Below are 13,267 nucleotides of genomic sequence, written 5' to 3' on the forward strand. Positions count from 1 at the left end.
TCAACGACATGAGAAACGACGCTTCGTTCATGACATGGTTTCCACCAAACGAGTATCGAATAAAAACATATTTATTAGCCAAGGGTATCGAACTATTCTGTTTACCCAAAAAATGGAGAGTCATAATGGACATGCCGCCCTCATTACCCAAGTACCCGACCCAGGTCAGACGCCGATACCCAATGCTTGACATTACTGATGCATTATCTCCACACTCCCACGTCCACAGCCTTTAATCGACGATGACGCCCTTAGCGCCAAACCTTTTATGGCCGTAGTCACTCTCATCCTCGTCCCCGTCCCAGTGGACAGCCTTGCGCGCAGGCTTGTGAATGCGCACGCACCATAGGAAGTAGTCCTCTAGTGGTAGCAGATTCAAGAGCACCCTGTTTCCAGTCCATGCAAGTCCGCAGACCATGGCACCCGCCACGGCATCGAGGATGAAGTGGTTCGCGGTAGCAACAATGGCGACCAGAATGATAGCAGGGTATGCGACACCCAAGAAGATGCAGAGCATACGGCGGGCCGACGGGAGACGCATACGCAGGCCCATGGTGAGAGCAACGGTGCGGGATCGGTTGTGCTGAGGAGCAAGAGGAATCGACATGATGGTGAGGCCGATGAGGAGCGAGTACCCGAAATGCAGGGAAGGCATGGCAGCGTATTGGTTGCAGAATTTGTTTTGCGTCCACACGCTGCTTTCGCCCTCCGCGCCGTGAACAGTATCGACGAAACCGAAGCTACGCGCCTCCTTGCCTACGGAGCCGGGAACCTCGGGGTCGGAGAGCAGACGCGGCGGCATGCATGGCCACAGCGTGAAAACAATGAACGCGATCAAGTTACATGTAGCCATCGTTCTGCGCCTGGCAGCGTACAGCATTGGGCCTGCCGGGCTGCCATCCGCTTCGCCCATTGGCTTGTTGTGGAGGGGAAGATCGATTCGGTTGCGCGTTGTAGTGTAGTAGAAAAGCCATACCAGGAACAGGATCGTGCCTGGAATGTGGATGAAGGAGTATGTGCGGTTCGTCCAGTGGAGGAGGAAGGGGTGCTTCAGGAACCACGCTTGAACGTCGAGTTCAAGGAAGATGTGTAGTTTCTGTTCGAGGTGGATGATTTGGAGGGCGTGGCGGCGAGCGACGTTAACGGTGCCTTCGACCATGGTTACTGCGGAGAATGCGCGACCTAGTTGGTACACCTGAAGAAAGTCAGCATCTCTGCAGAGAAGATGTACAGTACTCGCGAAGTGACTTACCCAGTAGATAAGCGCCCAATACCAGGCCTCCACAAGGAAGGGAAACTTCTTCAGCAAGCGACTGAGGAAGTAATCCTGGAACCTCTTGGTATTCGGGCTCATGACCTCCTTCTTCATACCCAGGACTACCACCTCTCGTTTCCTCCATTTGGGTTCCTCGTCGACATTGGCGAGAAGCGACGCGCTCGACGACGGACTAGATCGACCGGAATCTGGGGAACTTGACCGCGGCGAGTTTTGGTATACTCTCCGCCGACCAATAAGGCGGTATTCGGTGTTTCGGTTTACCCATGTACCTCCGAAGAGCAGGGTGACAACCACGAGTGGTTCTATGAAGGCTCCTGCGCCCATGGTGGGGGACTACGCGCGAGGCGGCGATGTATAGGTGGTATGGGCGGTCGCGCGATGTTTAAGCAAAAGTATGCTTCCCGGGGGTTCAACTCCAATACGATAACCCAGAGGAACTGAGTATATTTGTAGGGATGGCGGTAGTGTTTGGCTAGCCGGTCGATCCGGGAATCTATGCGCGGAGGTCCTGACGCAGCGCTGTATCGTACCTTCTACTCTGACTTGAAGGGTAGAAGTGAGGAACTCGTGGGTGTTCCAAGAACAAAAATGTTAGCTATGACAAGCCCAGAAGTCTTCGCATCAAGGAACAGGCAAGAAGACTGGCCGATGCCGAGGACTACATCCTACACTAAAGGCAGGGCGCATGGCGCGTAGTGAAGTCAGCGGAACGCACGGCATGCGTAGAGTGACTAAACAGCCACAGCAGCCACGGACAGGGCAGCGGACGTTCGGACGAAGCTGCGCTGCCATGGCATTTGGTGCGGCGTGGCCCTGCTGAGTGCAGAAGGAGCCGGCCTTCCGATGTGACTGCTTGCTTAGTGTCGCGTGCTCGCACATCATTTGCTACATGTTGCGTCATTGACATTTCAGAGTTTTGACAGCAATGCTCGGTCCCAAGTACTTATCGCGCCCGCGGACGTCAAGAATGCGTCCAACAGCAAGATTTCGTTCCAGTGGTAATGCGCGCATCATGGGCGAGAATTGACGCCTTCGTGCGCCGGAGTCCTGTTGGTTGCGAAATATCGTGGTCGGTCTCACATGAACACGCGACTGTCGTCCATAGGCTTAGCTTCCGCCCAGTACCGGCACTAAGCCGCTTTGGAACATGCGCATAATCTTCGATTTCGATCAAGATAATCTCCCGTAGTGGGTACGGAGTCTCGCGTCTTGCCGGTGCCGATACGCTTACGCGCGAGTACGAGGTACGAGAATGCATTGGCACTCATTGTTTCTGAACTGCACAATCTTCACCGCAGCTGCGTGGTGTATAGTCCACGGTCTCGACGAATCATCCACGCCTGGGCATCCTGCCGCCTCAATCTGCTCCCGGATACTCCGTATACTGTTGAAACAGTTTCTTTGTATAGCGTTCACGTATAGAACTCTACCGTCATCATGCTGCACGGTCTTCTCAGCACGTCGTTCTCCTAGGGCTCTCACAAACTATGGCAGCGGATTACACCTGGGCATCACCCAGGTATGCTTGCGACTCAATTCAACATTGACCAGGAGTTTGCGGAAACCATATTGGGAAGCATGAGCGCATGGACGAATCCGCGCAGAGGACATGGGCACCCAAGACCCTTCGTAACATGTTACATTCTTACATATCAACGAGAACCAGAGAGCAGTGTCTAGTAGCCCTGCGACATTTTAGCCACAACACCGGCCTACTAGAGAGGCCTAGGTACACTCGCAGCCCAGTTTGATCAGGCCACGGGGGAGTACTTTTGAACAGTCAACATGGGTTCTCAAGTCAAAAGCAAATCAGTTCAAGTGCTGACAGAATTTCATTGCCTCACTCTCAACTTCCACTACCCTTTACTCTTCCTTTTCCACGGCCCGATCTACTAAGAAAAGAGCGGCTCAGCAATCGGGCAACGTCCACTCATCGGTCTCCTATTCTCTCCGTTCCACCATCATCTAATCGCAGTAGTAGCCGAAGCTGAGATAATCCTCAAATCCATTGGGGTTCGAGAAGCAAGCCGCCACGCCAGTGTCGATCCTAAGATTGCCGCCGTTGGTCTGGGACTGATTGGGGCCGGTGTAAAGCGTAAGATGGCATCCAGGAGACGTGACCAACATCTGGATGGACCCGCGGGGTCCTTTGCACATTGTTAGAGCATGATATCACGTCGTCAGCGATGTTCGGAGCTTACCTGGGAAGTTTCCCTTCACCACAGCGGGGTTGAGGTCGTAGTTCTCTTCGAAACCTTGGCAGCCGGGGTGGTCGAAGGAGTTGAAGCGAATTCGGCCATTGGCGGCTGCGAGGGGAAGGAGGGGAAGAAGGGCGTAGAGGAACTGCATTCTGCTTGTTGGCGCTGGTGTGAAGTGTGGTTGTGTTGAGGCTGGGTAGATTGATGCTTGGTTTTGGAGGGGAGAAAGATGAGGTTTTATACCTGAGTGCTGTCTTCAGGTTCAAGTCGGGATCTTCATGGTTCTTCTCACAGTGCAGCAGCATGCGTTAGCAATACGACATTATCTGACGATTACCTTGTTCGTGGTAGCTGGAAGCTGAGAATATTGTGCACCTTCAAGGACCGAAGTGGTGTAACCTTCTAAAGTTGTCAAGGTAATCTGTTTCGCGTCGCACAACTTACTCATAGCAGCGATCTGGATACGGATGCTCTCCTTAGGCCAGCTCCATCTTGACGTAGGTCTTCCTGTTTGAGGATGATGGTATCGGTTGCTTGTTGCTGGATACCTCGTTTGGGGGAAATGGGGTGTACAGGTAATGAACTGCAGGAACTGATAAAAACTGCTTTCCTGGTTAGCTTCCTAGCTCGTCGTAGCAGGCTTACTGGTTGACGTAGTTAGTCATTCGCGGTCAACGTTGCGTGTAGATACACCAATCAGGCGTAGACCTGTATATTAAGCATGACATTAGCATTTACTGCTCCTGTCTTCATGTTGCACACAGTGCGCAAGACAGGAAACATTCTACGTTAGCACATCGTATTGAACTGCACGTAAGCGAGCGGCGCGTCCCATCGCCTTCGCTCGCCTCGCTGATCTCAACCCGTAATGGCTCAACACAGCGCTCAACGTCGAACATACGGTGTCAGATGTGACATTCTGATATTATTTAATTTAATGAGAGCCGGACTGGGGTGTAGTCCGTCTGAACGACCACTCTGAGACGAACGCTGGCCTACCAGAGACGCCCAAGTACCATGCAACGCATGGCGAACATGATGTACAGCGAATGTATCGGCTGCGATACGCAATGAAGCGACGAGTCTTTCCAATTTGCAAAAATGCCAAACACAAAAGGAGGCCAGCCTTAGCTGTGGGTAGGAGACGCATGGTTACAATAATCCCGAGTTTCCTTGACGCCTCGCTGAACAGAACAAAACAGTAAGGGAAGGTACAGTGGTAATAGTATATGGACAGGCCAAATTGGCGGACAAAGGAAATGTGTGTAGTCATCAACGGTGATAACTGGTGGCGCTGATGGGACTCTCAGCACGCGACGCTGTTGAACGGCGCGGTCTCTTGGAGGTCCTCGACAAGGTCATCCACGTTGGGGAGGTACCGTCCCAGCATGTTCTGCTTCTCCTCTTGTGACCGAATGTGCTTTCTGGTCGCACCTCCGCCATCGTCGCCAGTCGCAGTGCTACCCCGCCGCTCGAAAGCACTGGTCAGCTTGCTAGGACTCCGATGCGGGCCAGAACCTGGGATCTCGGGCATGAGGTAAAAGTATAGGAATTCCAGCAGCTTGACTTTGACGTTTTGTGTAGTCTCTTCGTCCTTGAACAGGCTGGTCACGGTGAGCAGGCCGTCCATATGCTCAAACACTCGCGTGTTCTGTGGTGTCGCAAGAAGCGCGGTGACTAGGACGAGGAGGGCTTGGGATTGGATGGCGGGGCAGTTGTAGGGGTCGAGCAGGTCGAGGAGGACGTTCATGTAAACTTCGCGACCGAAGATGATGCGCGATGGCGGGTGCAGCAGGAGAAGACCCTGAATATTCGATAACGAGGAGAGGATGAGGATGTCGTTTTGGCCATCTATCGGTAGTTAGTTAGTTGGTGTTCGGCATTTTCCAGTCGGGCCTCTTACCCTTACTGCTTCCCATGCCCAGCAGTCGATCCAGACAGTCGGCTACCCGTGTTACAACTATAATTGTTAGTATATACTGGCATTGTTGCAAGTTCCCAACTCACCATTCCACTCGAATCCCTCTTGCAGCCGAAAGAACTCGCGAAAGGCAAGATCGTCTGATAACTGTCCCAGCTTCTTCGGCGTTGGCTGTTGTTGATCTCCCAAATTGAGCGCAGAGGCGTTCCGTCGGTGACCCGGTGGTGAGTTTCGTGGCTTGCCGCTTGAAAGACATATTTGCGCCAACATGCCCTCGATCTGGCGCAACCCTTTGCGAATCTTCTGCGTATCCTTGGACGCTATGTTGTCGAATGCGAGGGAGAGTAGAGCTTCCATTGTGAAATTGATCTGAATTTACCGGTGCAAAAACAGTAGCGACAGCTCTATCAACCAGTGTTAATATATGCTGCGACTAAGGATGCAGTCCAGATGTTGTTGAGATCAAGCGTTGGAGGTGCAGAAGGCGGTAGGGGAAGGCGGGATGGGGGGTTACATACATGCAGCTAAGAGGTCCAAAGTGCGGAGTAAGCAATATTCTACGCCTGTGTGGGCCGCAAGATTCAGGCTTGGACCTTCTTGAGCTGGCCGACAGTTGGCGTGGGAGAGCCTGGTGGCATCGATAAACACCCGCCGTTGCCATGGAAATCGCGACCCACCGGCGGCGGTTCGAGCCGTGCACTACTAGCCTGGCCAGGGAAGCACTACCACAACTCAACACCTCATCTTGCGCGACACCCTTACCTTGTCGACAACCGTTTACTACACCCTTGAATATGCGCATAGTTTCTGCTAGCAAAATGACAGCGGCATCGTGACGGGCAACGTGCGGTCAAAGCCACTGAGAACTCTGCACCGGCTTGGTCCCGCAGGTGCAACTACGTCATTCGCGACTCGCATTCCCAAGGCCACTACTCGCCATGCGTGGAATGCCTCGCACATCTGAATGAGAGTAAGGCTGTTGCGATGTCGCTCGCAAGGGGTGACGAATACGAGCATGCGTGCAAATGACCGAATCACAGCCTTGCCCGTCATGGTGTTGCTGTTCACCGGACCTTGGCAGCCTTCCGACTATGCCATTATGGCTGACCGCAGCTGCTTCTTCGCGAAATTCAGAGCTTCGCAGTACAAGCCTCCGACGCCAAACCTCTTTCCCACAGTTTCATGCACACCTCTGGAAGAAACTGCCGTGGTGGCTTGCGTCCCGAGGTCTGTCAAAGACTCAGCCGCTCAGCCTTGTGCGCCAGGCACCATCTGCTACCTTTATAACTCGCGATGGCTTCAATGATTGAATTGTGGTGAACTTCCGGCTACGGATCCGCAATTACACCCACCAAGCCAACCTTGACATCAACTTATCGTTTCCCCATTATGGCAGTACACTCTCACTTTTGGACAAACGCGACCGCGCTCATTGCTGTTATTCGTTTCGCCCTGTTCTCACCCGCGATAATTTACTGGGTCGCCGCGTCCGACCACCACGAGTTGATCAGGATCAATCCCGAACTTCACGACGGTATCTACGGCACGTCCATGCTAGCTGGCGAAAGGCTTGCGGACAAATGGGGCTTTATCTTATGGATCTGGAACTTGGCCTGTTGGTGGCCTGCGCTGGTATGCTTCCCTCCACTGAACTTACCTTTCACGATTGTCGACACTACGATTACCGTCTTTCTGGCGACGGCTACAAACTACCAGGTTGGATACATACCTCTTAATCCAAAAGCTTGTCACGACAAAGCGGGCCTCGAATTGCAGCGACCCATTGGCACGAATGAGAGCTTTTTCGCTGCTGCCGGAAGACTCAACGGGACAACGGCGACTTCGACTGCCATGTGCTTGGAATTCGTGGAGGAGGCACAATATGGTGTTGCGCTAACGTAAGCCGTATATTCGTGGATAGATGGGCCTTGCTGACTACCACAGCTTTTTGTACGCCCTCGTGTCGTTCATAGGTATCCTTGCGTTCCCCGTTGGTATTTTGGAGTTGAGAAAGAACGGCGAGTCCATTCTCGACATGGTAAAAGAAATCCTCAAAATGCACAGGGGTTGCTTCGCTTGCATGTTCAAGTGGCCAGCGCTCTTGGTGTATGGTGTTCTGATCTACACCCCGATCTTGTTCTTCCGTTACCTACCGATGGACTTCAAAGCCCCGGTGCGATCAGCCCGTCGGTACGTCACGAAGGCTACGATAGGGGCGGAGCAAAAGATCGAAATGATGTTGACAGAGCGCATAAAGCACGCGAGTAACAGTGGTGATACTGTTCTACCATGTCAAGGTAGCGGTGGTACTCAAAACGAGCTTTCACGATTTCTGGCTGTCTACGACATGTTGATCATGGTCGCCAAAGATCTGCACTACACCGATATCGCCAGCCTATCATCAGTCTCAAAATCAGTCCGCGAATCAGTCCTACCTTCGAACGATGTCTCAAGCCGACTTGGTATCTTCAGGCGCTACACGTGCGGCCCTGGCGAGAAGAACACCTGCTGGGGCTGCACGAATCAGATATGTGAAGGGTGTGAAGAGTTTTCTTATATGCCACATGCGCCTGCACTTCATCATCTCGAGGATTGCGTCCTATACTGCGCATCGTGCTACCATACACACATCGTTCGCAATTCTCGCAATCGTAGAAGTCGAGCGAAGGGAAACCCGACCTGCGACTGTGTAAAGCGCCTTTCTATTCGACAACAAAGAGCGTTTTGGGGATTTTTTAACAGACACGCGTACTACACGGAGATGAGGCTATCTCAGACTACTACGCGACTCTGTCGTACTTGCAGTCAGGTGGACAGTGAAGAACTTGCCATGCGAAAGGCAGAAAGCGCGGTGAGGTTGCTGAAGAAGGGATTGAAAAGCGATGGAGGAGAGTGGAAGACGTGCGCAGTCTTGGAATGTGGTAGGAGACTGGGGAGTGGTCCCAGATACTGGGTATGTGAGCGCTACAGTTGCAACAAAGAGTGCAAAAGTACTATACACCCAGCATGGGGCAACAAGACAGATGCCGGCGTTACTGGGGAGGCTATTGCCTAATGGAAATACTTACGGATATGGATCACTATACAATTCCGTCGATTGTCTGACTAAGTTCTTTCTTGTACAACGTGGCGCAATGCTCTCTAACCCCGTTCATAACAGGATCCATGTCTCGATACTACGCATTCATTTGTGTGGGACATGTATTACATTATTGGTATAGTTCTATGACTGAACAATCAAATAGTACCACTATCTACAGCATCATCGCGGCAAAGACACCGGCCGCAAGAGCAGCAGCACCTCCACCAAGCTTGGTAGCAGCACCAGTGTACTCAGCTGGGTCGCTGCTAGTGGGGCTGGGCATGGCCATGGTGCCATTGGGAGAAGTACCGTTGCCACCGACCATCTCAAAGTTCGCGCAAGTAATCCTCGTAGTGTTGCCAGTGTGCAAGACAAACGCCAATCCACCGAAGAATCCAGCACTGCCCTGCTCAACACTGAGGTACGGGTCGACAAAGCTAGTAGTGAAACTTCCTTCCGTCATGATCTTGCCGCCGTGCTTTCCAGCCAAGTCACCAACCTGGCACGTCTCAGGCTGCGCGGAGTCGCACATGACGAGCTCGCCACGGTTTGTAGGGTCCAAGTGGCCCATAGTTGCTGTGCAGTTTCCGTCGGAGGGGACGGGCATGGCGTGGATGTGCCAGGCGAATGGGCCGAATTGCGCTTGGTCGGGTAGGTTGGTCAGGTCGACGGTGAAGTTGACACCACCTGCACCACCCACAGCTTGGATGGAACCGGAGATGGTGCTGCCCACGAAGGGGTTGTATTGCACCTCTGGCATGGTGGCGCGGTAGGTGGCTGAGGGCTGGTTGGAAGACGCGGTTGCAGTACCCTCGAGACCACCAGTCTCACCTGGGAGGTAGCCAGGCGCAGGCGGAAGGGGAGAGACGATGGCTCCCTGGATTGTGTCGACGCCAGTGAATGGAGTGGCGGTTGGAGTGGCGGGAATGACACCAGACTTTGCGGTCGCGAGGACGACCGGCGCAGGAGCACCCTCTTGGACCTGCTCCTGGGCGTATGCCAGAGCGCCAAAGGCGAGAAGGGAGAAAGACTTGGACAGCATCTTGTAGTTTGGCGATTGGTGTCTGAGGAGCGAAGGTGTTGAAGATGCAGGTGCTTGACTGCAGGTGACAGAGACTACCCTTTCGTCTCTTATACCAATTCAATGATCAACACACGCCTCGTCAGGCATGCAAACAATACGTTAGCCCTCCTCCCAATAGACGCCCCTGAGCTTGTCACCAAGGTGACATCAGTAACTGTCATATCCTTCGCTTCCTCCACCAACAACACCCATCTCATGGACGCCTCCAGCCGAGCTAACACGGCTCATTCCTCCGCCGCAACAACAGAGCCAGCATGCCCTCGCGTGCGCATTCCAGCCGCCTCGATGCATCCAACAAGCCCCATCTGTGCTGTGCCAACGGATAAATCGTGCCGTTAGCTGCTCGTCGCTTGCCTCGTGGCAATACGCAGCTATTGCCGGTCATGAGATTGGCGAAAGCTTGAAACGCAGCGGAGTCTGCAGCGAAACCTTGCAAACAAGCCTTTTACAGGCCAGCAAACGTTCGGATATTCGCCCGGTCCGCATTAGCGCTGTCTGGGGTGCATTGCAGGACCGTGCCTGACATCAGCATGTGGAGAGGTTGGCAGAGATGGTCGTCTTGGTCCGAGATGGCGGGTCGTCGAGCGTGATGTCAAGACTCGATGGATGCGGGGTGCTAAGCGAAGTATGATAACGCCGCGCGCTAGGAGTCAATACTGTCGCTCCGCGGTGACTAGAACGGAGGTGACGCGTAGATGTAGAAGAAAGGGCAATTAGACGTGTTGACGAGATGAGGTGTGCCTGCTTCCTTGGTTTGTTGGCCGTGTCGCAACGGCATGTCAGGGGCGTAAGGCTTGCGACTCAGCATGGGGAAGGGTCGCGACGGGTACCTTACTTCGACTGTACACCGTGTATTTGAGGAGAAATGCAAGCTGTCGGTGGCTTCTTCGATGATATCCGGCTGATTGGACACGATACTTCTGGAATAACACGATCGCCCCTTCCTGGAGATTCATTCACGATAACCTGCTACCTCGACATTCTGGGAGCAGGACGGAGCAATACTTCAGACTAAGTATACTGCAAGCAATGCGAAACTGGTTATGAAAGTTAGTGATGAATAGAGATGATCGTGGAGTTCGTTGGGAATGCGGCCCTCTGGGACCACGATTGTCGGTTGCAATGAGCAACTATCTCAGACGCACACAGACTCCGGAGCTCGTAAGCCAGGCTTGATGAGCTTTGTGTTCTAGGCTGCCTGTTTGGCGACGCGAGGGGTCAGAAACATCTTATAGTCGTAGTACAGATGTGTGTACATCATAACCTGCTCAAAAGGACTCTTCGCCTCATTAGTGCGTTCTAGAGGACTTACAGCAGCGACAAACATGTGATGCTAGATTTGTGCTACTCAAATATGACTCGATACCCAATGCTGTTGGTCAATAAGAGGTTGGTGAAACTAGAAAAGCAGAGCGTAATGTTGTTTCGACTCGCGACTTGCGACGGCTGGAGGGATTTCAAAACGCGCGAGCTGCGCAAGCCCGTTCCGCGGAGCCCAGTTTGGCATGTACATCTCGCGCTGATGATGCAAGATCTGAGGATCATTGGAAGAAGGATATAACGGCTACTCATGTTCATTGTCAAGACCAACGTGGCGTTGCAGCCGATACCTAGGTACGCGTAAAACCCGCCGCGTCCTAGCGTGTTGTGATCGCGGCTTCCCTCCTCGATACCTCTGATCGCCCACCAGAACACTATCACCAACGCTCTGTGGTGACCTCTGTCAGAGCATATATTAAAGTTATGCCGCTCGCAGCTTCCTTAATGTCGATGGTGCCGATGCGATCCGATACGCCCCTCCACAGGAGGATATGCGATCCCGACAGCGGCACTGCCCCTTGTCGCGAACCTTCATCGCTGGGTGGAGCTATGACCACCACAACGGGGTCCTGCGAGTACGAGCAACCCCAGGTACCATGAGCATTCGCTGTTTCGCTCCGTATACAGCTTAAAGGTATTTCTCATTTGCTCTGCAAATGGTTCCTGAAAGCGAGTCTCCTCATACCGGAAGGTCAGTCCACCTGGGTACCATTGGCGGAGCAATACGCCGCAGGCCTAGCAAGCAATGAATCTCGATTGAAGGCCACCGACCAATCCAGAAAGGTAGAGGCATTGAAGCACGCAATCTGTATCCAATGCAGTATACATGCTTCGTGAGCATCGTAGTAACAAGTGGGGTTGCACATTATGACGGCGGGGTTGAGCAGGTATGAGGTAAGACGCTCGTCAGGGAACAACATGCGACGCCCCAAAGGCTTCCAGCTCGAATAACATCTATTCACTATTTGGACTGCTTGATACAACAGAAGAAACGGCGTTCTTATCATATTTAACAACATGTCCGACTACAGCGATTATTGTTGCAAAAGGCGAACGATTCAGCAACTTCCAGTCCCCGCTCGGAAGGGTCACAATGCCATACTCAACTCCAACTACTTAGACGATATTGTCGACGCGATTGGTACATGGAGCTGCCAGCGCATCCTCATAGTGCACTCGAAGGCGCTTCACGAGAACACGGATATTGTCGAGAAGCTGAAAGAAAAGCTGGGCTCGTTTGTTGTAGGGACCAAGTCGGGGGTCGGCGCTCACTCTCCATACGAAGACGTACTGGAGATCGCCAGACTGTTTCAGGAAAAGAACGCAGATTGTCTGATCAGTATAGGAAGTAGCAGCTACTCGGATGCAAGCAAGATCGGTCGCTTGATGCACGCGAATCTCGCTCCAGACAACCTCACAGTTGAGGCCATGGAATCCTTGGTAGACCAAAAGAAGGGAAGTGCAATTGATCTAAAGGACCCAACGACAAAACTCATCCTCGTACCGACGAGTCTATCCGCAAGCGAATGGAACAACAATTCATCTGCAACGAACCCCAAAACAAAAAAGAAGCAGCATTTCGCAAGTGAGCATGCAGCACCAGACCTCATCCTCCTGGATCCTGAAGTAGCGTCCACATCGCCTCGGAAGTTGTGGCTGTCGAGCGGGATGCGCGCGATAGATCATTGCGTCGAAACGGTATGTACTGCCCTCGGAGTTTCGCAAGGTAGAGACTGTATTGACACTGTGTCATCAACAGATGCTCAACGCTAAGTGCACCCGAGAGGTTTTTCACCATATGGAAGATGCGCTTGTAATCCTATTGAAAGGGCTGAGAAACTACAAAAACGGCGAAAGCGACAGCAACCGATCCGAGCTGCTCGATGGAATCGGAAATTGCCAGATAGGTTCTAGGAACGCGATGATGGGTCTCATACTGTGGAGCGTTCCGATGGGGCTTTCGCACGCCATTGGACATCAGCTGGGAAGTGTATGCGGCGTTATGCACGGCGTCACGTCTTGTGTCATGCTCGCCCCTGTTCTACGGTACAATGCCTCGAAGTCGGAGAAGCAGAGAGAGGTACAGCAACGCGTGCTGGGAATCTGGAACAAGGTCCTTGAAAGCGACGAGCCAAGCCTTGCGGATGCGGTGGCCAACTTTGTGAGAAGCCTTGGGTTGCCGAGTACGCTGAACGAAGTAGGTGTTACGGAGCAAAAGGAAATTGAGAAAGTAGCGGAGCGCACCATGACCGACGTGTTCGGAGCGATGGAAGGTATGGGCGAGAAGGAGGATGTGCTGGCTATCTTGGCTTCAGCAAATGCCCAAGGTACCGAGGATGGAGGACTGGAAGGAGGCGCACCGATGTAGAACACGCTCTAGGTA

General features: G+C 52.9%; 5 protein-coding genes across 5 annotated transcripts; 1 reads left to right on the forward strand and 4 right to left on the reverse strand.

Moving 5' to 3' along the window:
• Window positions 1-232: 232 nt before the first annotated feature.
• On the reverse strand, window positions 233-1,603 carry J4E79_008241 (uncharacterized protein; the record flags this gene model as incomplete). The annotated part of the gene is made up of 2 exons (XM_049357100.1): window positions 233-1,195; window positions 1,253-1,603. 2 exons carry the CDS (start codon window positions 1,601-1,603, stop codon window positions 233-235), a joined length of 1,314 nt encoding a protein of 437 aa, XP_049208464.1.
• Window positions 1,604-3,244: 1,641 nt separating this feature from the next.
• Window positions 3,245-3,628, reverse strand: J4E79_008242 (uncharacterized protein; the record flags this gene model as incomplete). Its single annotated transcript, XM_049357101.1, has 2 exons — window positions 3,245-3,426; window positions 3,481-3,628. The coding sequence occupies 2 exons, from the start codon at window positions 3,626-3,628 to the stop codon at window positions 3,245-3,247; spliced, it is 330 nt and encodes a 109-aa protein (XP_049208465.1).
• Window positions 3,629-4,783: 1,155 nt separating this feature from the next.
• Window positions 4,784-5,755, reverse strand: J4E79_008243 (uncharacterized protein; the record flags this gene model as incomplete). Its single annotated transcript, XM_049357102.1, has 3 exons — window positions 4,784-5,328; window positions 5,381-5,437; window positions 5,485-5,755. The coding sequence occupies 3 exons, from the start codon at window positions 5,753-5,755 to the stop codon at window positions 4,784-4,786; spliced, it is 873 nt and encodes a 290-aa protein (XP_049208466.1).
• A 2,897-nt stretch (window positions 5,756-8,652) lies between these two features.
• Window positions 8,653-9,522, reverse strand: J4E79_008244 (uncharacterized protein; the record flags this gene model as incomplete). The annotated part of the gene is made up of 1 exon (XM_049357103.1): window positions 8,653-9,522. The coding sequence occupies one exon, from the start codon at window positions 9,520-9,522 to the stop codon at window positions 8,653-8,655; it is 870 nt and encodes a 289-aa protein (XP_049208467.1).
• A 2,379-nt stretch (window positions 9,523-11,901) lies between these two features.
• Window positions 11,902-13,252, forward strand: J4E79_008245 (uncharacterized protein; the record flags this gene model as incomplete). The annotated part of the gene is made up of 2 exons (XM_049357104.1): window positions 11,902-12,582; window positions 12,644-13,252. The coding sequence occupies 2 exons, from the start codon at window positions 11,902-11,904 to the stop codon at window positions 13,250-13,252; spliced, it is 1,290 nt and encodes a 429-aa protein (XP_049208468.1).
• Between the last annotated feature and the right edge of the window lie 15 nt (window positions 13,253-13,267).

Source organism: Alternaria viburni (genome assembly GCF_023758015.1).
Source record: "Alternaria viburni strain BMP 2772 chromosome Unknown scaffold_19, whole genome shotgun sequence".
NCBI lineage: Eukaryota > Fungi > Ascomycota > Dothideomycetes > Pleosporales > Pleosporaceae > Alternaria > Alternaria viburni.